General features: G+C 40.7%; 1 protein-coding gene across 3 annotated transcripts in view; it reads left to right on the top strand.

Moving 5' to 3' along the window:
• The window catches only part of ME2 (malic enzyme 2), a 49,479-nt gene extending 26,535 nt beyond the window's left edge, over window positions 1-22,944 (top strand). For 2 of the 3 annotated variants that reach the window (XM_090037792.1, XM_090037793.1), the window contains exons 4-16: window positions 1,616-1,765; window positions 2,508-2,583; window positions 3,694-3,855; window positions 7,206-7,309; window positions 7,653-7,762; window positions 7,877-7,974; window positions 8,479-8,592; window positions 8,685-8,799; window positions 9,980-10,122; window positions 13,948-14,050; window positions 14,681-14,751; window positions 15,988-16,086; window positions 17,410-22,944. In XM_090037792.1, the coding sequence (XP_089893918.1) occupies window positions 1,616-1,765; window positions 2,508-2,583; window positions 3,694-3,855; window positions 7,206-7,309; window positions 7,653-7,762; window positions 7,877-7,974; window positions 8,479-8,592; window positions 8,685-8,799; window positions 9,980-10,122; window positions 13,948-14,050; window positions 14,681-14,751; window positions 15,988-16,086; window positions 17,410-17,574 (1,510 nt within the window). In that variant the 3' untranslated portion in view covers window positions 17,575-22,944. The remainder of the gene's footprint in view (window positions 1-1,615; window positions 1,766-2,507; window positions 2,584-3,693; window positions 3,856-7,205; window positions 7,310-7,652; window positions 7,763-7,876; window positions 7,975-8,478; window positions 8,593-8,684; window positions 8,800-9,979; window positions 10,123-13,947; window positions 14,051-14,680; window positions 14,752-15,987; window positions 16,087-17,409) is intronic. The other variant, XM_090037794.1, reaches the window with a different exon arrangement.
• Window positions 22,945-24,847: the final 1,903 nt, after the last annotated feature.

The raw sequence follows: 24,847 nt of genomic DNA on the forward strand, positions 1-24,847 counted from the left end.
TTTAAATCAGAAAGGAAAGATGAAGTGTTTTAATTGCATCAAATATTTTGACTTATATCTAGAGGGAAGTAAGTGTTGTTTTAATACTTCAGAGGGAGTTGATTAATCCCATGATCTCTCTTATTTTGAACCTGTTTATCTAGAAAATATTAAGAGATTTTAATTTTTTAGGGGATGTTTCTCTCATTTAGAATAGCATGTTATTTTTATCATATTGGTCATCACTGGCAGCCGTTGGTCTTGGGTGATTACGAAGATTGTGCCTTTGGTGAGTTACCGGGTACTACCTCATATTGGTATTGGCTTTTATTAGGATACCGTGCTGTAGGAACTAGTGAAAAATCTGAATGATTTGGGATAGTGAAAAATCTGAATGATTGCCGTTCATTTACATTAGGACCAAATGAAAGTTCCTGTTGCAGTTGAAATATAACAGAAATATGGATTTGTACCAGCATTGCATATCTTGTTGGGACGAAACAATGGAATAGTTTCCATTAGAGACTCATCCCAGACCACAGTAATGCAAACCAGTAATTCAGAATAAGTCCCTAATGAATCCCTTACAACTTGGGCTTCTAACAGATTAGCCAAAGATTCCAGAGTTTATTTTTATTAAATTAAAAAAATTGTGATGCTTTCAGTATCAGACATCTGCAAGGATATAAAATATGAACACAGTTGTGGCTGCCACTTGACATCGGAAGGCTACAAGATACTTGCAGCATATTACTACTTTTCTCTTCTTAACTGTGGACAGAACAATTTTCATCGTAAATCCTAAACTTATTTTCAATCACTTTAAATAGCAAGAACCGAACATAAATGGCGCTTAATTAAATGATTTCCCAAAGCTGATGTGCTGTTAAAGGTGATTATCTTTCTTGTGAGTATTAATGTTGGGATTCCTTGATTTTTAGGCTTTTTTTCAATAAGGCCTCACATTGAGAAATTTTGAATACAGTATAACCTCATAAATCTGGATATCAGAAATCCGGAATTATCAAAAATTCAGCACTTTTAAAACTGCACTCCACTTATGAGTAGTGGCGGCCAGTCCCAGAGCGACGGAGGGGGAAGCTTGCATGCGACAGCTGCTGCCACCATCCGTCCACTACCCCATGTTGCTGCTCCACATGCGGCCACTGCTTCGGGACCAGCTACTGCTACTCTGCCCCACTACCCTGGGACCAGCTGCTGTTCCGGTTTCAAAAATCCAGAATTTTCACATTTCCAGCAGGTGCTTGGTCCCGAGCATGCAGGATTCATGAGGTTATACTGTAGTAGCCAGCTATAACCAATGATAGAGAAATCTCAGGGCTGTGTCCTAGCATAGTGGGTATCATTAATTTGTTAACTTACGTTGACAGTGTATGCAAACAAAGCCAGTATTTGCATCTGGGCTTTGTAATAGTTTTTATTCTGTATTCTCCAGCCCACCTCATTTGTTTGAGGCCAGGTATGAATGAGGAAGGTAATGCCTGAACTACAAAGAAAAAGTAAACTCTAGACTGGTAAACCATCAGACTGGTTTAGCCTTTGTATTTCTTGTTTTTAAATATATATTAATGGTGATAAAATTAATCCATTTTTTTGTTTTCCTGCCTGACTGCAGGTACATCTACATAATGGGAATCCAGGAGAGAAATGAGAAGCTGTTCTATAGGGTGTTACAAGATGATATTGAGAGATTAATGCCAATAGTATACACACCCACCGTAGGTCTAGCCTGCTCGCAGTATGGACATATCTTTAGGAGACCAAAGTAAGGATAATATGTGGATTTTTTAATTCATTGAGGATATTTTTATTTGTATAATTGTATTTTAGATTGTTTTGACACAACACTGTTGCATGCAAACTTTGACCTGTTGTGGATGAAGGGCTAGATCTGTGGTTGTGGCTGAGGAATACACAGAGCAACTCAGCAGTAGTGCTGCAAAACCAGCAGGAAGTACGCCTTTCCACTCCTCTGATCTGAGCTAGGTGGGGCCAATCCCTCAGTGCAACATGGAGCAGCTTAAAAACCATCTATGGGAGGTTGATGTGGCAGCAAGAAACCGGGGAGCGCTAACGACACCCCCATTCTTCTAGTTATGCCCCTACACAGATAGCAGGGAAGGAGGAGGCACAGGAGGTGGTACACCAAGTTTGCATTGATTTCTGTATCCTCCCCTACAGGGAATGGGGGGCATATCATAGCTACTGAGACTTGCCTTAGGGCTTCTTTGCAGTTGTGATGAGATGAGCACTGACTGCATGGCTGTACCAGAATCCAAGCCGTATTGCACAGTGTGAGACTCCATTTATATTTTCGGTCTAAAGTTGTCTCTGGGTCACATAGACTTGATTGTATCTATAATACAGTGTATCTTTTAATATGTTTTTGTGGTAAACTCCTACTATGAATATATATTATTAGCAGTAACAATGTAGTGTTCAAAATCCAGTTTTGCCAAGGGGAAGTACTAACAAGCGTAAAAAGCATTTCCATTCTTCTGTTTCAGGGGATTATTTATTTCTATCTCAGACAGAGGTCATGTTAGGTCAATTGTGGACAACTGGCCAGAAAATGATGTCAAGGTACTAAGCCCACAACAATCTTTATTTTCTGTTCCCTTTTTATTTCATCTCAGCTTCTTTCAACAGATGGTTTGACTGAGAGAACTGCAGGTGCGAACAAATGCATCCATGGCAGTTGCTTGGCCACGACAGTGAAATGGAGCTTATGAAATGCAGTGCTATGCATCTGGATGTGCAGTGACGTTGTCTAAAGCCAAGTTTCTACTTAGACATCTGCAGTATTCCTCTGCCAGTCATGATGATTACTTTTGTCCTGGCCTATCTTTGATGAAGATTTTTGTCTTTTGTCTGGGGAGGGATTGGGACTTGTCTTTTCACATGCCCTTGTTGCTGTAAGTGGCCAGCAGTTGCCATAGTTTTAGGAATAGGGCATAGAACTGGGGGTTGGGATACTGGACTCTTCATCCCTAAGTCACATATTTCCTGAATGATTGAGTACAACAGGTGGCCTCTGTGGCTGCTTTCCTATCTATGTGATGGAGATGAGGAAGACAGATCCGCAGGAGTGCTGCAAGGCTACATTCATTAAAGTTACTTTGAAGTGGTATAAGATTTGTCCAGTGAGAGGCCAGAGTGTATTTGAAATGGTGGTACCAAAAGGCTTGCCAGCTGTGTTGAGGCTTGTGTACATAGGCTGATACCTCAGACTAGCTATTTTGTGGTGGCTCCCTCTGTGGATACTTATCCACGCTGAATTTGGGCCATTTTGGACATTAGTTCATCTATACAGCAGAAAGGTCCTATCTGTAACAAAATAGTTAATTTTGCAGTTGCTTCTCCATATGGGCAAAGCCTTTTCTTTTCTTTTTCGTTTTCTTCTATGTAACGACAGTATTTTCAGTATTCAGGGTGATTCTTGTACTCAGTCCAGGTGAAGGGCAAGAGAAGACTGTGGTTGTCAAAGTAATCTTATGTATTTCTCCTTAGGTAAAATCAATGAGGCTTTAAGTATTATCAATTCACATAATAAATCCTTTGCAAGCTATTCGTGATTTGTCCTTATTCAAACAAATCCGCACTTTGCCAGGAAATACTTGTGTAATGTTGCTCTAAGAGTTGTGTATGTATGGGGATTACCAAGAAGTAACTTCATCCTTTTTATGGCTTAAGGCTGTTGTAGTAACCGATGGAGAGAGGATATTGGGCCTTGGAGATCTTGGTGTATATGGAATGGGGATTCCTGTAGGAAAGCTGTGTTTATATACCGCATGCGCTGGGATACGACCAGATAAATGCCTTCCTGTGTGTATTGACGTTGGAACTGATAATCCAGTGAGTAAGATACTCTTGCCATAAAGTAATGCCTTTAGTTGTTTGTCGTGTTATCAGGTACGATAAGATGTTGCTGGGTTGAATGAGTACTCGCTCTGTTTTAAAATGAAACTGAATTACTTTGTGTAATGTTAAACGGTACTGACTTAACATTTGAAGCAGAGAAGTAACACCGGAGAACCCCAGCTCCCTATCCAAAGTCAGGCGGCACATTTGGGCTGCTGTCTTCACACTGGTCAACTACAAAACATTGGAAAAAAAAGGCTTATGGGGTTTTTTGGTTTTGTTCTTAAGATGCTGGATGAGCAGAACTGGTTTTGTTACCTTGAATGTTGATTTGTGCTTCTGTAAGGGCAGCTTTCAAAGACTTCTCTTCTTCCATTTTTTATCGCCAGTTGCTATCAGCTAAACTTCATAATGGTCTCCCGTCCGTATCTTTAGCTGTGTACCGTAGTTTTCCTGGTGGCACGTGGTTATATACAAGAGACGGGGATGTTTGCAACACCTGTCACTAAGATAGCTCAGTTTTTCCTGTTCATAAGACCCGTTGTTATAACTTTGCCAGACATTAATATTTAGGCTGAAAATTTCTGTGCTGGGTATCTGCCCCTAAGCTTCTTACATTTGTCCTCCTGGAGGCTAATTAGCTCCACCCCAGCCATTTTTCCATTAGCTGAATGGAGAGGGTCTGTATGGAGGATCAAAACATTCCAGCTCTGTTGATCCATGGGGATGACAAATTGATGGCTCGGGATGGGCATTTTTTCTCCTGGTTCGTTTTTAAAATCTAGAAAGCCAAAAGAAAGCTTTTCCCTTAAAAGAACAATACAGAGGTTGCAAAGTCAGGTTCCCAAACTAAGGAAAAATATGAGTGCTCTGTGCAGTCTTAATTCAGCTCGCTTGTGTGTATGCGTTAGAGAATGGTCTTTTGATTGCACGATGCCATGCTATTTTTTTCCATATGACTCCACTCATTGCACAGACCAGAGAAGCTCTCAGGATGAATCAGGCTTGTGTAATGATTGAAAGCCTGGCCCCCTTTGCCGAAGTTGGTAGGTTTGGATTGAATGAGGCAGAGAACTACAGGATGAAAAACCCCGCCACCAAAACCAAGTCTCTTGGCTCAGGTGGTTGGCACTGCTCTAGACAGCTGGATTTTACCCATGCCTCTGCCATAGATTGCCTGTGTGCTGTGGGCAAGTCACTTAACCCTAATTTCATAGTTTGTGTCCTCATTTTATGCCTGATTTAAGGCCCTTTGATTTGATTTACAGACGTTCTCAGAACATGGACCTGTAACTAAAGTCCATGGGCGCTGTCAAGCTCTAGTCATCCCAAATTGGATTGCTAAATTACTGGTTTCTTTTGACCTAAATCTCTCTGCACCTTAGGTTGTCAGCCGTGACATGGAGATAACACCCGTATAGCTTACTCGTCTATTGTGAAAAAAGTTATTAACTTTTGTGTGGGACTCATGTATGATGGTTATAAGCATAATAGAAAACCCACTGATGAAATGAAAACTTCTGTCTTCAGAGTAGGATTTGAATAGCTGCAATAAATGAGGTGTGGAACCGCGCACTGGACAAGGAGAGAACAGGATACTGAAGGGCTGCTCCTTCAGCAAGGCTCATCCCTCCTGTGCACTGAGCATGTCTGCGGTTAAAATAGTCTAGGGCAGTGTAATTAAAAGCGAAATTGCTATACAGATGGAGAAGGGGGCTTTATTAAGATTGTATAGGCAACTGGAAATATTGCACTTTTGAATTTTTGAGTGCTTGACTTTGCAACTATAATAATGTGCCTTTAACATAGGTTAACACTTTTTGTGTGTGATATGAGGCCTCTGGTAGTCATTATATTTATTGCACGTTATATGAGAGTATTATATATCAAATCATAATATGCCAGGTGTTAAACCAGATTATCCTTGGTTCAGCCATAGAGAACAGCATTGAACAGCGACTTCTTTATTCCTACAATAATTTTCTATGTGTGGACAGCTGGCATGTTACAGTTTGTGGTGCAATACTTTCCTCTAACATGTGACAAATACGTTGTCTTCCAGGAGCCCTGCCCTGGAGACGTGACCCAGCAGGGTCAGGGTCTCCTTGTGCTACCCACTACATAAACTTACCAGTAGTCTCTTTTCTTGTCCTAAAGGTTCTGCAAACTTCCTAGTTTCATACTGCTAGATTTTGAAGAAGGTGGTTTCTTTATAGGAAATGACAAATAAAGCACCTATGCCTTCATTTATAATTAAATGTTGATACAAGTTATATTTAACTGCTAATGACTCTAAAGGAGGAGAATTTAAGGCTGCTGAAACATCTCTCCTAATCATTTGGAAGGAGATTTTCAAAGGCACAAGCAGGGGCTACAAGGTGCTTGTGCTTTTGAAGGCTGCGGCGGCTTTCCAGAATACTTCAATTCCAGATTCACTTTTTAGAAGAGAAGAGGATTTCTCCCATCTTTCTCTGTGTTTCACCTTAGCCAGTGTCTCAATATTCTTCACTTCTCCATTAGTCTTTTCTCATAAACGCTCCCAGTAGACCCGAGCACTACTGCTTTTCATGTTCGGTTATCATAAACATCTCCTTGTGAGTCTGCCACTTCTCTAGCCAACACAGATCAAACCCAGATAGCAGTCGTGCTAAATTTGCCCTCTGTTGACTATTGCCTTCTAATCATAGGCGGGCCATGGTTGCTTTCTTCTTTAATCTTCCTCACCTGCCAGATATTGAGTAACCTGCCACTGTATCCACAATCAGCTGTGGAAAATATTCCCGAAATGTAATCCATGTATTTGTTTTGCTATACACAGTCTCTTCTTGCCTGTCGTTGTCCTTTGCACAGTATAGATGATATTCCAGAGGCTCTGTTAATACTATTTTTTCTCACAGTAAGCTTCATTGACTGAGTCAGTAATTGTCTGCTGTGTAGATGGAAAAGGAGGAGACCCCTTTCTTTTAGGTGGCTATGGACAGCAGCTCATTAGTTTAACTTCACTTTATTTTTTGGCAAGGGAAAAAATGTTTCTGCCTCACTGAGGCTGTTCTGGGAGGAGCTGTTTCTAGCAGGTACTCAGCATCCAAACCTGTCTGGGGAACAACTCCTGTCTGTGGCCATTGCAAATTCCTCTAGACACAGAAAACACTCCCAGAAGGCAGCTTCAGTCCCCCCAAGTGTCTGGATGTGTTTTTGGCAACAGAAATTAAACAGTGAAATTATTCAAAGAAGGGAGTGTAGCTAAAATTCATTGCAAATGATGTTAGCTTTAGGTTGCTTGGAACTTTGGAGAAATGCATATGGATTCAATAGTTTCATTTTGCTGCTGTCTTTTTTTATAGACATTATTAAAAGATCCATTTTATATGGGTCTGTATCAAAAAAGAGACCGCTCACAGTTTTATGACGATCTGATTGATGAATTTATGGAAGCCATTATAAACAGGTACGTTGTTTAATTAACTGTGCAAAAGCTAATCTGATATAGTGGGTAATAGATTACTTTCATTTAAAAGTAACTTAGGGAGGGAGTTTTAGCCTGTAACTCAGGAAATATGAGCCCTGTTCCTGATTCCAACGCTGATTTTTCTGTGTGATTTGGAGCAATGTCAGTTGTCCTCTGTGTGGTCACACAGAGGACAGAGATGGCATTAAACCATTTCCAGAATGAACAGCCCAGGACTGCTTTCACCTCTAAGCAGATTTGTGTAAATATGGGATGTTGTGGGGTTTTTTTTAAAGCATCTGTGGTTTTGTCAGTTGATAAAACATTTTGCTGTGCTCTTCAGGTATGGCCAGAACACGCTTATTCAGTTTGAAGACTTTGGGAACCATAATGCTTTCCGATTTTTGAGAAAATATAGAGAGAAATATTGTACCTTCAATGATGATATTCAGGGTAAATTTTTCAATTTTTGACCCCTTTAATATGTTTATAAAAACATTCTGCAAAATATGTTCAGTTATTTCAAACTTTTTCAGTTCCACTGAAATAGTTATTTCTTTTTTGTAGGGACAGCCTCAGTGGCTTTAGCAGGGCTGCTGGCTGCACAGAAGGTTACTGGTAAAGCAATCACAGAGCATAAAGTTTTGTTTCTTGGAGCAGGAGAGGTGAGTTCTTCAATAAGCTAAAAGTTTGTGGAACTGCAGAATACAACTCCCATGAATACTGCCTCTCTCCTCTGAAGTCAGCTGTGTGAGGCCTACTGACTAATACCAACTTAAAGAAAATACTTGCTTACAAAAAACTTATTTGGTTTAAACTCTGGGCTTCAAGTGGACAAGATGCTAATTTTCAAGGGCCAAGTATATTGACCCCATAAAGCAAGATGAAGGGTTGGTTTTAGTCCCAAAATGTATTTTGGAAAGAAGAGAGACAGAAAAAAAGAAATATCCATTTTTACCAGATTCAGGAGGAAATGTATCATGTGCATTAAGATGAAGCAATGATTAGCTGGTAGCCAAGGATGAGACTGAAATGATATTGGTAGGAAAAAGAAGAGAAAATCACCGTGGGTCTATTTTTTGTTAACAGTTTAAATCTAAAAGATTTTTTGCTAACATCATATTAAATCCAGATTTTTATTTTCGGTTATTTGGTCCTTTATCTGTCAGGCTGCCCTGGGAATTGCAAACCTCATTGTTATGGCTATGATGGAAAATGGCCTTTCTGCAGAGGAAGCACATGAGAAAATATGGATGTTTGATAAATTTGGTTTGTTAGTTCAGGTAAGGGTCTGTCTGTCCTTTGGAATAACACAAAGCACATTACCATTCCTTCCCATTTCCTTCTCACAGTCAGAATTGATTTTAATCTTTAGGGCCGAGACCAAACGGTAGATGCCAATCAAGAATCATTTACACACCGAGCACCCAATCAGGTGCCACGGACATTTGAGGATGCAGTGAATATACTTCAGCCTTCAGCTATTATTGGTGAGCGAATTGTATAGTACCCTGTTAATCTGATGTTGCTGCCAGTTTGCCAAGTGATGCTTTTTGTTTGGCCACAGTGTAACTATGGAGCTATCCCACAGAAGTCACTGGTGTTATCTTGAGATTGTGATAATATAAGTAACAACATAATTTGGTTCAGGCTGTTTAAAAATGTCTGGAAATGTATTTGGGACAATGCGTATCATGGGTAATACACACAGGCTCAGATCCTTAGTGATGTCTGAGAGTTTCATTTTGCAACCCACAGAATGCTCACTCAAGTCTTGAGCTTTCTGGTTGACAAGTCAGACTGCTCTGAGTTGCACTGATGGCCAAGAGTCCCAAGTACCTGCTATTGCACTGAGGACCAGTGAGGAATAGGGAAGGCTTAGCCATACAGTTTTTCCCAGTCACATCTACACTAGCAACAATGTGAGATGATGCCTCCGTTACAGTATGTTCCCCCTACATTGGAGTGATTTTTTTTTCAGTGGTTGGATACACTGACTTTAGAGGCAGCACCATTAGCAGGCTCATTATACCCTGTGAGCACAAATGGGTCTGTATGTTTTTATGTGTTGATTATTATCCTTAGTAGTTACCACTGCAGTTAAGGCTACCAAATGATTCTATTCTAAATCCATGTTTTCCCTTGCGCACAACTTTTTGCAGGTGGGGGAAAGCTTTAGGATGAAGTCTCTGAGTTGGGAGGTATGCACTCAGTTTTATGGAACTGTGCTTGTCTCATTACATGCAAAAGGTTAGTTAGCTGTTTTAGAGAGAGAAAATGATGAGAGCAGTGAAGTCCTTTGTTAGGGCCATCTTTTTCCATATAAACAAAAAAGTCTTAGCTTTGAAAGTACAATCATGGCATAGAACTAGTTGTCTCTTCTGAGTGTCTTTCCTAGGTTTGAATAATCTAATCTTAAAGTTTTAGAAAATGATTGAAATGAGAAATGGAAAAGACTCTTGGGGTCAAAGATTGTGTCTTACAGTGTATTTTCTAGAAACTATTATTTTAATGAGCAATGTATATTTGTTCAAACTGTTCTGTTGCCCTGCGTGTGACTGACCATCTTAAAGTAGATCACAAATAAACGCAGAAAATGGGAAGTTCTTGCAGCTCTCCCTCCTGGTTACATACATGATTATTTAATTGTACCTTTCTATTTTTTTCCAGGTGTTGCAGGTGCAGGTCGGCTTTTCTCTCCTGACGTGATCAAAGCAATGGGTTCAATCAATGAGAGACCTATAATATTTGCACTGAGTAACCCTACGGTGAAAGCTGAATGCACTGCTGAAGATGCCTATACATTAACAGAGGTACATAAGGATTAAAAATGTCAGTGCACAAACACTGTTTACTGGGTGCTAAAACATATACTTTAAGCTGATATGTCTTCAGATAAAGAATGGAGTTCCTTCTCATTGGGTGCGTCTACATGTTCATTAATGTGCAGTAGGTGCTTAATAAAGTACTAACTAAATGCTCAGTAACTACAGTTACTGCGCAGTAGTGCCAGTGCACATTTTTTTGTGATGCTTACTGTGCAGTAGCCTAATAACGCTGCGCAGAAGGCTATTAGCACAATTTTTGACCAGCATGCTACTGCACAGTGTTATTAGGCTTCTGTGCAATAAGTGTCTCATGTGGATGCACCCATTGTCTTCAGTTTCTCATGCATTTTGGTTTTTTGCATTATTTGAGAAGCAACTTTGATTTCAAATGATTACTTGTGGCAGATGATCACTTCATAATGAGGTCTAAATCTTGTTTCTGTTTGGCAACAATATTGAAAAGAGTAGTCATTGGGTACTGAGGGCAATGTGCATGTCAACCTCAACTGACTTCTTTTTCTGACACTTCTTATGTTTTCTTCTTAAAGAAACATTTTTTTATATTAGGGTCATAACAAAAAACAGTTACAACCTAGAAATAGCTAATTAAACCTGGCGCTTCTTTACCTAACACTAAATTAAGTCATTTGAGCAAGGAATGTGTTTGTATTTGAGTTGCTTACAGCCCAAGGCTCATACTTGGCACTTGATATTGGGCATGGTACATATAGCTAAATATGAGAAGGCCTAATTTTTAATCTCTGCTCAGGATTTAAGCATCAGAGCATTTCTGTTGATTTCAATGATGTTACTGTTGATTTATTCCAGTGTATCTGAGTGCAGGTCCAGTAGTGACCTTTATTAAAGTACATCCTTAAGTACATTCCACACAGTTTTTAAATAGTGTCTATATGGATATAATAGATTCATAGACATTAGGGCTGGAAGGGACCTCGGAAGATCATCAAGTCCAGCCCCCTGCCCCAGGGGCGGGAAGTTAGCTGGGGTCACAGGATCCCAGCAAGATAAACATCCATTTGACTCTTAAAGGAGTCCAGAGTAGGTGCTTGCACCACCTCTGGTGACAGTCTGTTCCAGGTATTGGGGGCTCGGACAGGAAAGAAGTTCTTCCTTATGTCCAGTCTGAAACAGTCTTGGAGAACTTTGTGACCATTTGACCTTGTCAAGCCATGGGGCACTCCCCCAGATTCCTTATATACTTCTAGGCAGCCACCAGGTCCCCCCGAACCTGCGCTTTTCCAGGCTGAAGAGTCCCATAGCTCTCAGCCACTCATTACAAGGCCCGTTTTCCTGCCCTCTGATCATGTGCGTGGTTCTTCTCTGGACCCTCCTAAGCCCCTCCACATCCTTTTTGAACTGTGGAGCCCAGAATCAGATACAGCACTCCAGCTGCAGCCTCAACACGGCCAAGTACAGCAGAAGGATGACATCCTGGGATTTGCTAGAGAAGCATCTATGGATGCAAGCCAGAGTTTTGCTTACTTCACCAGCTGCAGTATCACATTGGTGGCTCATGTCATCTTGTGGTCAATCATGACCCCCAAATCCCTTTTGGCCATGGTGCTAGCAAGCGTAGCACCGCCAAGCCTATAAGCATGCTGTGGATTTTTCTTCCCGAGGTGAAGTACCTTGCATTTTTCGGCGTTGAAGGCCATCAGGTTTTCATCTGTCCGTTTTCCAAGTCTGTCAAGGTTGGCCTGGATTACCATCCTGTTCTTGGGTGTGGATGATTCACCCCAAAATTCAAGGAGCTGAAGAAGGGCAAAAAGGGTATGAACACAGAGGTTGAACAGGGAAGCATAAGACAGGGGAAGAACTAGTCATATCATTTGCAAACTGACCTACAAAGCAATTGATTCTTTTCCTTCATGGCACACTGGTTGCAATACACCATGCACTTGCTGCTGTCCCCAGGGCCAGCCTGAGGAGTTTGGAAAGGTGGAGTACTTCGAAGAATTGAATGACTCATGTTTGTAGAAGTTTGTTGGTGGGGAACTGTGGGTGCTTCCTGCTGCAGAAACATGTTGGTTGCAGTATTAGTAATCATTTCCAACAAGTGCTACTTTACATGTTAAGACTGTTTTCACAAGAAAAGGTCTGGGTAGTTTTTAATTTCCTCCCTGCCCACTGAAAGCTGTGATTCTGACTAAAATTCAAGTTTTCCCATAATTAAGCATTCCCATGCATGTGCAATGCAGCTTGTGAAATATCTAAAGGAAGTGAGTAGCTATAACTGAGACCGTACTCCTTCAAATTACATTTTTCTAATATTCCTGCCTGTTTCTACTGTGCCCATTATTTCTTTAAAACCTAGTTAATACAACTGGGTTACCCCAGATTTCATAGATTTCATAGACATTAGGTCTGGAAGGGACCTCACAAGACCATCGGGTCCACCCCTGAAGATCATCATCACTTTTAAACAGAGTCCTGCCTTCCAGCTTCTAATAATTACAAAGGACTTTTCCTCTGTTAGTAAAATGCTTCAAAACCCCAAGTAAGTCAGATGACAAGGGGAACTGAAAATAAAAGTCTTCGACCTGTAATTAGTAGTCCTCTGCTTCCATTACCATTGGTCTCATGACTTCAAAAATGACATAATCCTGAACTTTCTAGTAAACCTAATGAGAGTGCCTATATGTTATTCTCTGAGGGTATGATGGAACCACCAGTGAACTCTTACTGCTCAATCTTTTTCCCCCCACTGGATGGCCCTTGAAAGAACATGGTTATGCTTTGATGCCCTCTAGTGCTCTGCGAGTGTAATATTTTATTTTTAAACTACAGCCTCTTGATCCTGGCCTCAAACACATATATGCCCCTCAAAAAATCCTTTACCATGGATATGTCTATGCCAAATTGTTTAGCATGCATGGTAATGTATTTTAAAAGTGAAACTGAGTTGGAACCTTAAATGTTGAATTTTTAATTTATTTTCATGATTTACTGTGAGATAATTTTGAGGTTTGAACTGGAGGAGGAAGTGATTTGCACCCAGAATTCTTGGTTACTTTTTAATAGTTCATAGTAATTAAAAAAGTTTAATAACAAGAGAGGATAAGTTCTTTTTAGGGGTCTCAGTTCAGCAAAATATTTATGCACAGACTGAGACAGTTACCAATCATGCCAGCCAGCATTATATCATCAGCTAATTATATTCCTTCTCTGCATCCATCAAGCTGCCATGTAAATCCCAAGCCAATAGTGGAAGTGGCTGTCACTGAGTTCTGGGTTTGCGCAGCACCTAACACAATTGCACCCTGATCTAGGGCTAACTCTTGGGCACTACTGCAATATAAGACATTAAATAGTAATATCTTTAAGCATAAGCTTGTGGTTAACTGCACTGAAGGCTTTGCTTTCCTAAAGAGGCATATTTTATCAAAAAAGAAAATAACATCTTGAAAGCAAATAGAAATTTCCCATTCAGTAGAAATCGTCATCATTTGACTTGTCTACTTACTTCATGATGTTTGTGAAGGATTTTTTGCTAATGCTTGCATGCTGCTGGTTACCCCAGTGATTAAGGGAGGCCTCTGGTTTGGGGGGCAGTGGAACTCTAGGGCTTTGGCTCAGTCAGGCACTTACACATGTGCATATTCCCATACCTTTCAACAGGTCTATTAGCTGCTTAAAGCAGGCATGAGCTTGAGCACTTTTGCTGCCTGAATCATGCACTGTGATCTGTGGTGTTCTGAGCTGCTCTAATTGGTAATGATTTTATAGCCTGGAAAGCAGGTTTTGTCCAAGTTGGTTACACAGCTGTGATTATTCCCTCTTGTTTAACAGGGACGCTGTTTGTTTGCTAGCGGCAGCCCATTTGAATGCGTGACTCTGAAGGATGGGAGGATCTTCAAACCAGGCCAAGGAAACAATGCCTATATTTTTCCAGGTAGTCTCTAGAATTCTCTACATCTGCGTGATGATTGCTCTTTCAGCATTTCTTTTTCAGTGCTGCAGTGCTCTGTATTGGGAGTGTGGTTTCACAGTGGTCAGAGCTGTATATACTAAAGTAAGAGACATTCCCAGTTCGGACAAGGTTATAGTAAGTGAGAAGAAACAAATAGAAAGTGTTAGGGATATGTGGCATGATAAGAGGACATGGTTACATGGTCTAGTTAGTCACACAACGAGACTATTTCAGTTTAATTCTTTTAAGAAATTTAACCTATCAAAACATGTTACTGAAGTCATGGCTTCCTAACAGCAGGTGACCTATGTGCATTTTTGCTTTTGGGGAAAAATAGTTTATTTATTCTTCCATTTTGTTTTGTGCAAAAGAGGCATCAGCTGGTCATTTTTAAAACAAGCAGTACTCTCCCAGAAGTTGCATGTTCCACTATAATACTGGGACAGCCGTGATGTGTCTTGTGTCTGAATATTTTAAGAGAATGTGTGAAGACTGGCACTCCAGGAAAGAAAGTGCAACACCTGATAGCAAGATAAGGCTGCATGTTAAAAATGATGGTGTCGTAGTATCAGCAGTGTCAAGAAAAGTAACTTTTGTTATTTGTTATTTTAGGGGTGGCCCTGGCAGTAGTCCTCAGTGGTGTTCGGCATATTAGCGATAAGGTCTTCCTGGAGGCTGCAAAAGTAAGTGTTTATATGTAGCAGATAATGGCTTTAAGAAGGTGAGGTCAAATGATGTCATGTCTCTATCCTCTTAGGGCAGGAGCGGTAAAAAGATTTTCTTCCAAAACAGTTTTATAATGGAAAGTTGGGCTTTGATGAAACAGGTTTTTTCTGTGCAAAAAGTGTCTGCTGCTGCTGTAGCGAATCTATTTTCCATCCAAATGCCCCAAACCTGAAACACTTTCATGTGCAAAAGCTGCTGCATTGTCTTGGGTTGGGAGGTGTAGCTTGATAGCCCTATATCCTCGTTCCTCCTCTGTGAACTAAGCTCACCAACCGGATCATCTCTTCTGTGATGCACCTCGTCCAGGAACTCCCATGGTACCTTGCCTTTCCTCTCCAGAGGGGTCATCTAGGCTGCACCATGGGAGATTCAGTTCATCCAGAGTCTGGTACACAGAAAAAAGTGGGAAGATGAGATGCCCAGAGTACAGCTGCCCTGCAGCACTGTAGTGATTTTTCAAGCAGGAATATTTTCTTTTTAGGCTAAAATTATTTAGTCAAATTTCCACCCAAAATTGATTTTTGATGAGGGAAGAGGAAATGAGAGAATGCATTTTTTCAACCTGCTCCAGCACAACTTTCTCATCTCTCTTGACACTATCATGTTTTTCATCAGCCATCCTATGGCTTTGGGAGCCTCTGTGCTCCACTTCATGGGAAAAATCATCGATTAGGTGGGAGCTGACATTGTCAGAAGTTGTAGTTGGGGCTTTTTAGGGAGAAGAAGGGGAGAACAACTGTAAGATAGAATAAAGGGAAAAACGAAAGAATGTCTCAAACCCCCTGACAGACCATGAAATATGGTGGGTGGTTCCTGTAGCTTTTTCTTGTTGCAAAAAATTATGTGTTTTTGAGGTGAGTGAACAGATAGAGACCATATTCTGTGTGCCTTTGTCACATAGCCAAATGCTTGGGTCAGCTGTGCAGTAGAGTGCCTCCATTGTACCAAATATATTTACTGGCACTTCAAGAAAGAAATATCTGACCTGCGCTTAAATGCTAAAAGACATAATCTGTCCTATTGGACACAGGCTGTGGAGTTCATCTCTCTGCTAGTTTTTGAGACTGTGCTTGACTTACCCCAGCTATTTTTAGTCAATGGTACTGTTGGGAAGGCTCAGACTTTTTCCTTTTATTCTTCATTTTAGCATTTTGTTTACCTGAGTAAATATATAATGTTTCTTTTTAATGCAGGCATTGACTGAGCAATTAACAAGTGAAGAACTTGCCCAAGGGAGACTTTATCCCCCACTTTCCAACATCAAAGAAGTTTCCATTTGCATTGCTGTTAAAGTAAGTAGGCAGAAAAGAAAGTGTCAATAAAAGGATGTTTTATCCTTCAGCCTGGTTTTGGTTACTACTTAGAACTTAGCTTCTTTCTTGTTGACTTTGTTCAGTTCCCAGGTCCCTTGGAAGGCCATGGCCTTCCTCCATACAGGTTTGAATGGACTGGAATATTTCTCTCTCTGCAACCACCCATTGTAGCTCTATCCATAAAGCTCAGGGAACCATGTTTGAACTCATGGAAATTATTACCCTCAAGAGGGAGCCACTAGCAATGGAATTAATTGCAGTACTGTACCAGCAGATGCACATATCAGGTCTCCTTTATCCACTGTTTTTAGGACTGGATAAAGATCCTGACCTGTTTGTTCCAAAGCAAAAGTGTCCTTGTCCCCATTTCTCTCTTTGCCTTGTTAATGCTGGCACAGCAAAGCACAGGACTTACGCCTAAACTTCAAAATTAAAAGGTTATTGCTTAGACCTGCTAGAAAATTGTACCAACTTTTCAGATTCTTTTCATATCGTAACCCCAAATGGATGGAAAAAACTGCTAAAATCCTGTCTCTTCCAGACTCAGGCTTGGAGTTTGGTTGTAGTTATTATGTATAGCAGTCTTTTCAGTTGGCCATGTGAGCAGCTAAGGGCTTGAAATCCGCAAGAAGCAAACTTCTGCTTTATGCCATTCCAGATTTGACAAATAGTTGTGAATCCAGGTACCTGGCTGTGTTGCTTCACTGGGGCTGTACAAAGCATTAACTTAAAACAGACCTTCTCAGAGGGAAATCTAGTAATTTTAAAAAATGCATATATAAATAACAGTGTTTTCTCCATACAAGAAGACTTATGTTAAGTGAAGCTGATTTTTTTTAAAGATTGAAAACCTGGTTTAATCTTGCCTGTGGTTTTGTGTGTGTGTATTTAAATGAGCTCTTTGAGGTAGGAACATTTTTCAGTGCATTTGTGCAACACTTTGCACAACGTGTCCTAGTGGGGCTCTCGACATGTCTTCAGGACAAATAATAAAATTGACTATGGGCAAAGTGCTGCCAGAAGTGTGATGCAAATGCACTGAGAAAAATTTGAACAGAATGATTTTCCCCTCTAATCTCTGATTCTAATAGTAATCAAAGGGATACTTGTGAGAGAAGTTTAAAAAATGAGAAGCGTTGTGTGTGTGCGTGCGTGCGTGCGTGCGCATAAGATAACTATCTATTATCCTCAACTATACCATTTTAATTAATAGATTTCATTAGCTTTCTCAACTTCTTGTAAGTCTTTTTATTGCCCTAAAAGAGATTCAAGCACAAACTGTATAATAATTTAATTTTTCAGGTTATGGAATTTTTGTATGCAAACAACATGGCTTTCCACTACCCAGAGCCAGCGGACAAGAACCAGTATATCCGATCCAAGATATGGAGCTATGAATATGACTCTTTCATACCAGATGTGTATGACTGGCCTGAGTCACCAGCTCAGCCTCCCAAAATGCACTGATATACCAAAAGGTGTCACTGCTCAAGTGGTGTCCTCTCCTCTGCAGGGAACCCCTTTCTGACCAATTTGGGATCATGACTCTGAGATTTGTAACTTATTTTCCTCCATTTTGTTGTTGTTTTTCCCTTTCTCCCTCCCATTTTTACCGTGACTTAGATTTCCCTATACACATCTGATCAAATCTGTGGGTGATGGTTCTTACCACATGAATGGCATAGCTGTCCAAAACAAATTGAAACTCTGACCATAATGCTGCATTTCTTGTTTGGAGCCCTCACCACACTAGAGTATTATACAAATGACACTTTAGCTTTGTCCAGAAGATACAGCACTGAGATATTTGTCTCATCATTGCTGATTGCCAAGATATTTTTCTATTTCTTGTTCTTTCCGTGCTGTCACCAATCACAAAGATCGACATCACAGAAAGAATCGGTCAACCGAAAAAGGCCAGGCTAATTCAAGTGGCAGGTTTTTTTGTTTTGTCTAGAGGACACAGCATCGTAGTCCAGGTTAGTTCCCTTCATTCAGCAGCTGTTCTTTGAACCTGCTTTGGATTGTCTTGGAAAAACTGAATCTGAAGCAGTGTACAGAAACCCTTCATAAAAAGATACAGTGGCACAGACTTCCAAGGTAGCAGAATTCACAAGTTATGTCCAAAAGTATTTTTGTTGGGTTTTTTTTTTTCCTTTTGCGCTGATACTGAAATTGAACCAGTTGAAAACTTGTCCTCCTTGCATGTGTATGTTTCAAATGAGTTTGTTGGGGGGCCTGACATGTCTTTGTGTGAAGTGTTTGTGATCATGTTGACTGGGAGAGGCTCCAAAGCAGACATGTGCAGTGCTTTGAATGAAGGCTGTTTTTTCTTGTTTTCCCTCTGTTTTTTCTAGATCGGGCTGTCCAGTTTCTGTGTGACCAGTGGCTGCAATGCCCCCAGCCACATGCTGCATGGGTTGCACTCTCTCCTGCCCACACACCATGCAGTGGGTGACCCCCTCCCCTCCCGCTGTACCATGCCAGTACCCTGGGTGCTGTGGCTCCCGCTGCCACATTGCACAGTGGGTGTGACCCTGCTCTAACATGCTGGTGCCCTTGTGCCATGTGGAGTCACTAGGTCTACCTGAGCTGACCAGCTGGGGGGTTCCTCAGCCCTGCCCCACTCCCAAGGTGGGGGCAGAAAAGCAGAAGCAGAGGAAGAACACAGAGACCGAGACTGGAGGCAGCAGTAGCACCTGGAACGCTGTTGCAGGGTGGCTCGTGATCAAGGAGCCCAGAGTCTGTAGGTTAACCTCTCAGGACCAGATGCAGCCTGCAGGCTGCCAGTTGGACAGCCCTGCTCTAGACAATAAAACTAGAGCAGTAACTAGAACTCCTGTTTGCAACCACTTGACTGCATGTTTCCTACAGCTTCTGGCTCAGTAGATTCCCAGATGTTCTCGGTGGATAGACTTGAAAGGGTCGATTTGTTTTTCTTTTCTTTTTTTAATTTGTCAGTTCAGGCAATAGAATGGGGACTTCATTTCTATCATACGGCTTTATAAGTAATCAAAGATTGTGGCCAAATCACTGCTGGTTTACGTCTTCCATTTCTCAAGTGTATTCAAGCTTAGCTTCCATTGCATTGATGCCACTGTGAATTTGATGACATTATTACAGTTGGGTTCTTCCTCATTTTCTCCACATCTGCTTTCGTCACAAAATCCATCTCCCTTCATTAGTGGACACAAGTTGTAGTTATTGCTGGTGTGTGTGGACTTTGTTAAATTCATCCCATTAGTGAAGGGTTTGCTTTGGGAATACTCAGATTTACTAGAGTTTGCTAAATCAAGAAAGAATGACAGAAATAAATAGTGGTGGCAAAAACTTCTGATTGAACTGATCACCTAGAATCAAGGGCTAAGGTCATCAGTAAATGTGCTCAGGTTGTTCCCAGGATAAACATATGTTTCTTACCATACGCTTATGGGTTTCCATGAAATAAGGCCAATGTTTCTTCAGGCATAGTAGGGATTTCTGTCATTATACCTTCTTGCAGATACAGGGGCATACCCTGTCCTTTTTATTGTTCATTCTAGTTTTTTAATCTTTCTAAGAGAGGAGGAAAAATAGTGGCTTTAGGTAGGTGAAAGAAGCAAAGTGATTATATGCACAGAGGAAAAAACAATGATGGAAAAAGTGACTCTTTGAGACAAAATACTGTGTGGTGGTGGCTCTAAATTCCATGTCTCATGGTGTGGATCCTGGAGTGTCTGATTTATGTATATACATATAAAAAGACCAACACACCCGTACAGTGTTTTTACAAAAAATACTTTTTCATCTATTTTTGCTATGCTTGGTTTTTAGTGTATTTAAATGTATGATCTTATTCAGAATCTATTTATTTATTTAGTACAAACTAGACCTTCTGAAAACTCAAACCTCACCAAAACTTGGCGTGAGGATTTTGTTGTGTATAAGCAGAGCTCTGCATTATGTACATGGGCAACAGCCATTCGCTCGCTCCCTTGCAGGGAAAATGTAAACTTTTAGCACTCCATGTGTTGCCCTGCTACTGTATCTTGAAGACAGGGCCCTACTGCCATGTGTCAGCGGTGGCAGCAGTCAGCATGAAAGGTTCTGCTTCTCCTATTCAACAGAAAAATGCACAGATCCATTCAAAGCCTCGATTCAAATGCACCTGCTTGGCTCTTCTGAAAGTATGTAGGTATTGATTGATTAACACCTCTGAAAATAAGGCCCTCGGAAGGTGTCACTGACTGGCCACAGCACAAATCTTGCCTTAGGCTGAAACAGTGATAGCTGGCACTGCCAGTTTTTTTTCTGTTTTGCCTGGCATGGTCTTCCAGTACCATGGTCTTCCAGTAAGAATGGGGAAGATTGCTTTTTTCTCAATTCATAGTCCATTCACTTTGGAGCATTGGTTTCTTGCTATTCTCAATGCTCGGAAGACACCGAGAGTGCCATTTACTGGCTATGAATGAGTTTGTAACTTCTTAAATGAGAACCAACTGAAAACGATAGGCAAGAGCATAGTACTTCTTCCTGGGTCTGAGGCCTTGTCTAGACAGCATCTATAACTTGAGTCTGTAACTACATTTGATCTGGCTTCAAAAATCTGATTCCAGTTGTGTCTTTGTAACTTGGTTACAACAATAGAAGACCAGGGGTCCTCACCGAGTTACTGGGATGTCTTGTGTACCTTGCAATGTTTAACTTGTATTGTTGTTCACTTGGACTGTGGCTATTCTCCATTTCTAAGACCGTGCCTGTAACGTACTACTCTTCTGTCTTCTGTTTGTGACAGCAGTAATGGATCAAGTAGTAGTACTTTAGATGCATTTCCTTTTTAAACATGCTGAAAAGGATGAAATATATTCATACATTTTCATATTCATACATTTTGGAACTGGAGGGTTTGAGTCTCTTTCAGCATTGGTCCCAGACCTGTTCCTGTAAAAATTATCAGGAGCAAGAACAGGCCATTAGAAAACCAAATACAGAAACACTGGTATTACAAGCCAAGGCTATGTGAGCTGTTGTTTTTTTTAAAAAAAAAAAACAACCCAAAAACCTTAAAACAAAAAAGGAGCTAAGGGGACATGGCCTAACTACATGAATTATAAAGGTTAGGTAAGAGGTGTTCAAAAGTGTTACATATTCTGCTGTGTATGTTGCTCTTGGCCAACAATGGTGTGTGTAAGAAGCCAATTTAAAATGCTGCATCAAATATATAAAAAATATAACTTGCCATGTGTGTTTTATGGGACATACAATGGAGTTCTGTGTTGTTTTATGCATTTTAAAAGATATTTTGGGAAAATGCTTTATGTGAAGTGACATTTCTCCTATATATTACTATTTAACTTGTCTGCTCAGAGCTAACAAGTTTTGTCCTTTTTACCTTTTTGCAGAAGGTCTTTCCAGTAGGAGGGGAAAGTAGCCCTTGGTCTTTGAGGCTGCTTGCAGATGTTAAAAAAACCAGTCAAACAAAAAACCATGCTTTACCCAAAGAAGTAGCAGATTACTTCAGCCCAGCTCCACAGTGTCTGTATAAATTGGGCAGTTCAGTGGGGCTTTGGTGCCTTTATCTCAAGCTGACACAATCAGCTATTAGATAAAAGCACCAAAAAAACCCACTAAAATGCCCAATCTGTACAAAATTTGGGCAAGCTGGGTCCAACTAATGTGATGCCTCTTCTAGGCATGTGCTGCGCCCGATGCGGGAGCACACAAAGTTCTAAGTAAAGCGCCATTTTGTTTGTGTTTTAATGTCTGCAAGCAGCCTAAATCTTTTGTCTATCTCCATTTAGTGTCTACTTTACTTCTATCCACTTTAATGATGCAGGGACATGTCTGAGGGTCAGTTCTTATACCATTCCTGTTAAAATAATCTGACAGGCTAGTATATATAAAAGGTAAGTCACGCAACTCTGTGACTCTAAACAAAACAGCCAAGTTACAGATGGCACCACTCCATTTCTTGATTTTTCAGTTTGCTATGGGTATTAATGGGAACCTGTGCAATAGCATTCAGTGGGAAACACTGAAAAATGCCTCTGATTCAAGAGGCATCTAACTCTGTATATGGCCCTTTTTGACCTATCTCGGTATTATAACATTTTTATCATCATAGTATTTGAGCACCCACAAATGTGTGGGGTGGAAAACAGAACAACTCAGCCCTATGCTGTCACCACCATCTCCTGAAGCTCAGTATTTGGTGTAGATGAAGCCTGCTAGGGCCTGCTTTTGAAGGATATGTACTAGATTGTTTGTAGGGAATCCAGTATCTTCAGGGCAGTGCACCACAGCTGGAATTTGTTTTAAAACCTCTATTCATGTCAGAGGTTTGACTTGTTAGCATGTAAAGGCATCTGTATATTGTGCAGAGGTCAAGCCCAACCCACATGTTAGCACTGGAGGGAAAAGAGCACTCCAACAGGAGCACTGACTGTGATACATCTGTCCTCATGTAGTTGCTTTCTATGTGAAATGGAAATTAAAATACTCTGCAAACTACACAAAAAGTATTGTTTTTCTTTTCAGGACAGATATTGTCAGGAAATAGTAATTCTGCCATTTTGTCTATTTTAAATATGATGTAAACATTGCAAAGAAAATGAAAGTATCCCTTCATGTTGAAGTGGTGGTGGGAACAAGTCTAGACAAGGGGAGTCTTCGGGATGCCTTTTTCTGTCCAGGATTTGATTGATTCCAAGAGGGTCGCTTGTCAGCTGAAACTGAAATTGTATTGAAATGTGAGCTGTTTTGTTTTTTTTCCCCCCCTTCCTTTATAATATTGTAACTGTATTGAGATATGTGTTCTGGTATTCTATTTTCTTAGTAAAATAAATTTTCCTTTGCCTACGTTATGTTTGATTTTGCTCATTTTAAAATAATGTATCTACTTATTTTACAGCCCTGCTAAAGTGGAGACTAAATTGCTTGAGGGAATTTCTTGCATTTCATAGATTTCTTAGACTTATAGGGTGAGAAGGGACCTGCACACATCATCGAATCCGACCCCCTGCTCTGGGCAGGAAAGAGCAATATGTTTCTACTATTCCTATGTGTTGTTTTGTTTTAAAATAAAATGGATCTTAATTCCCTTGTAAGGGACCAGTGAATAAGAGTAGTCTAAGGCAATGGTAGGTGATGGCAGGGGAAGCATTACAAGTACCATATTTTCTTGCATACCACACACCTCCAAAATAAAACACACCCATTGTTTTTGGAAGGCAAAATGTAGAGAAAAGGATTTTTCCGGAGGTATGGCTGACTGTGTCAAGTCCTCCTGGGAACACAGAGTGCCCAGGAAGTGTGGTATCAGCAACTTTCTGGCACAATAAACTCTCTCCTGGGATGCCAAACTTCCTGGACACGCTCAGTGTTTCCAGGAGGACGTATTCTGTCACACAAGGTTAAGCTCTCAATCTTTGCAAAGGCTGTTAGCAAGGCTTTGAAGTAGCAGGCTGTTACTTCTTTGCTGTAAGTAGGTCTTTATGTATGGTCCTGTGAATAAAGTGCTATTTCCAAATCAAGATACTACCACCAGCTCACCTACTGCTTTGGGCACAAGTTACAGCGCTGAGCCAATATCTGTGGCTAAAAGAGGGTTAACACAAGACACAGGCCCCTCAGTTTGCTGAGCATAGAAGGGGCCGTCATCTTGACAGCTCATACAGCCCCAAAAGAAATAGCAGCATAGAAAGTCTCCTGCAAGTAGACCACACTGGACCTTCCATAAGGTGTAGCAGGCAGGGTTATAACCTTATAAGCAATTAAAAGAGAATTTTGTGATTTTTTTTTTTAATGGGTCATTGTTCTCGCCTTCCTTCATGGGGCTGTCAGAGAGCCCTTGTGATACACATATTATAGAAGTTTAGATGTGGTTGGTTTGTGTATTTTTGGTGTATTCCTTTTTATTATTGTGCATAGTTATTTATAGTGCTTTACTAACAAGATTTCACACAGCTTTTCCCCCCAGTTTGCTGGTTTTTATATTAAGATACATGGCAAACTCAGATGCAAAACAAAAGACTTGTAATCTGAGGGTCAAATAGCATTAAAATATAGGGCTGGCAAGCTGGTAAATTGACCAGCCAAATATTGTCAATTGACTGCATATTTTTGACTGGTCAAAGATTATAGTAATTTCATTGGGAATTAATATTTTTTGTTGTAGTTTCACAAAAATATGATTATGAATAGAAAATGTTTGGGTTTTGTCTTATTTAACTTATTGGCAATTTTTAAACAATTTTTGATGGATATTTGACTGGTCAATTGACCAAACTTTATTTGACTGGTCAAATACTCAACCCTGTTAAAATTATTAATATGGTTTTGGGGTGAGGAACAGCATGGACAAACACTTGAAACAAGTGGGTGAACCATCCAAAGAAAGAAGCCTTTTGGCTAAGTCGACTCTAACGGGAAGTTTTAGATGTATGTTTTTGATCCCGAGTGTCAGAGGTTGCAGCCGTAGGTCCTCTGCACAGCTGGGAGTTCTTGCAACACCTCTTTGTTGTAAGGCAGGACTGTCTAGCTGGTGACCTGCAGGCTGCTGCTCCTGTTATTCCAGATGGCCTCCAGGTCCCTTCCCTTCTCCAACTTCCACTTCCTGCCCCATGGGGTGAGCTGGACTGACTCAGGGTACTTGTGGGGCTGGGGGAGACTAAAACCAGGGAGCTGATGGTGAGGCTGGGGCACCTGCACATGCAATGCAGCAGGGAGTTGGGGATGCAGGCACATGCATGCATGGTACAGC

Source organism: Crocodylus siamensis, chromosome 3 (genome assembly GCF_052110815.1).
Source record: "Crocodylus siamensis isolate JL-2025a chromosome 3, ASM5211081v1, whole genome shotgun sequence".
Taxonomy (NCBI): Eukaryota; Metazoa; Chordata; order Crocodylia; family Crocodylidae; genus Crocodylus; species Crocodylus siamensis.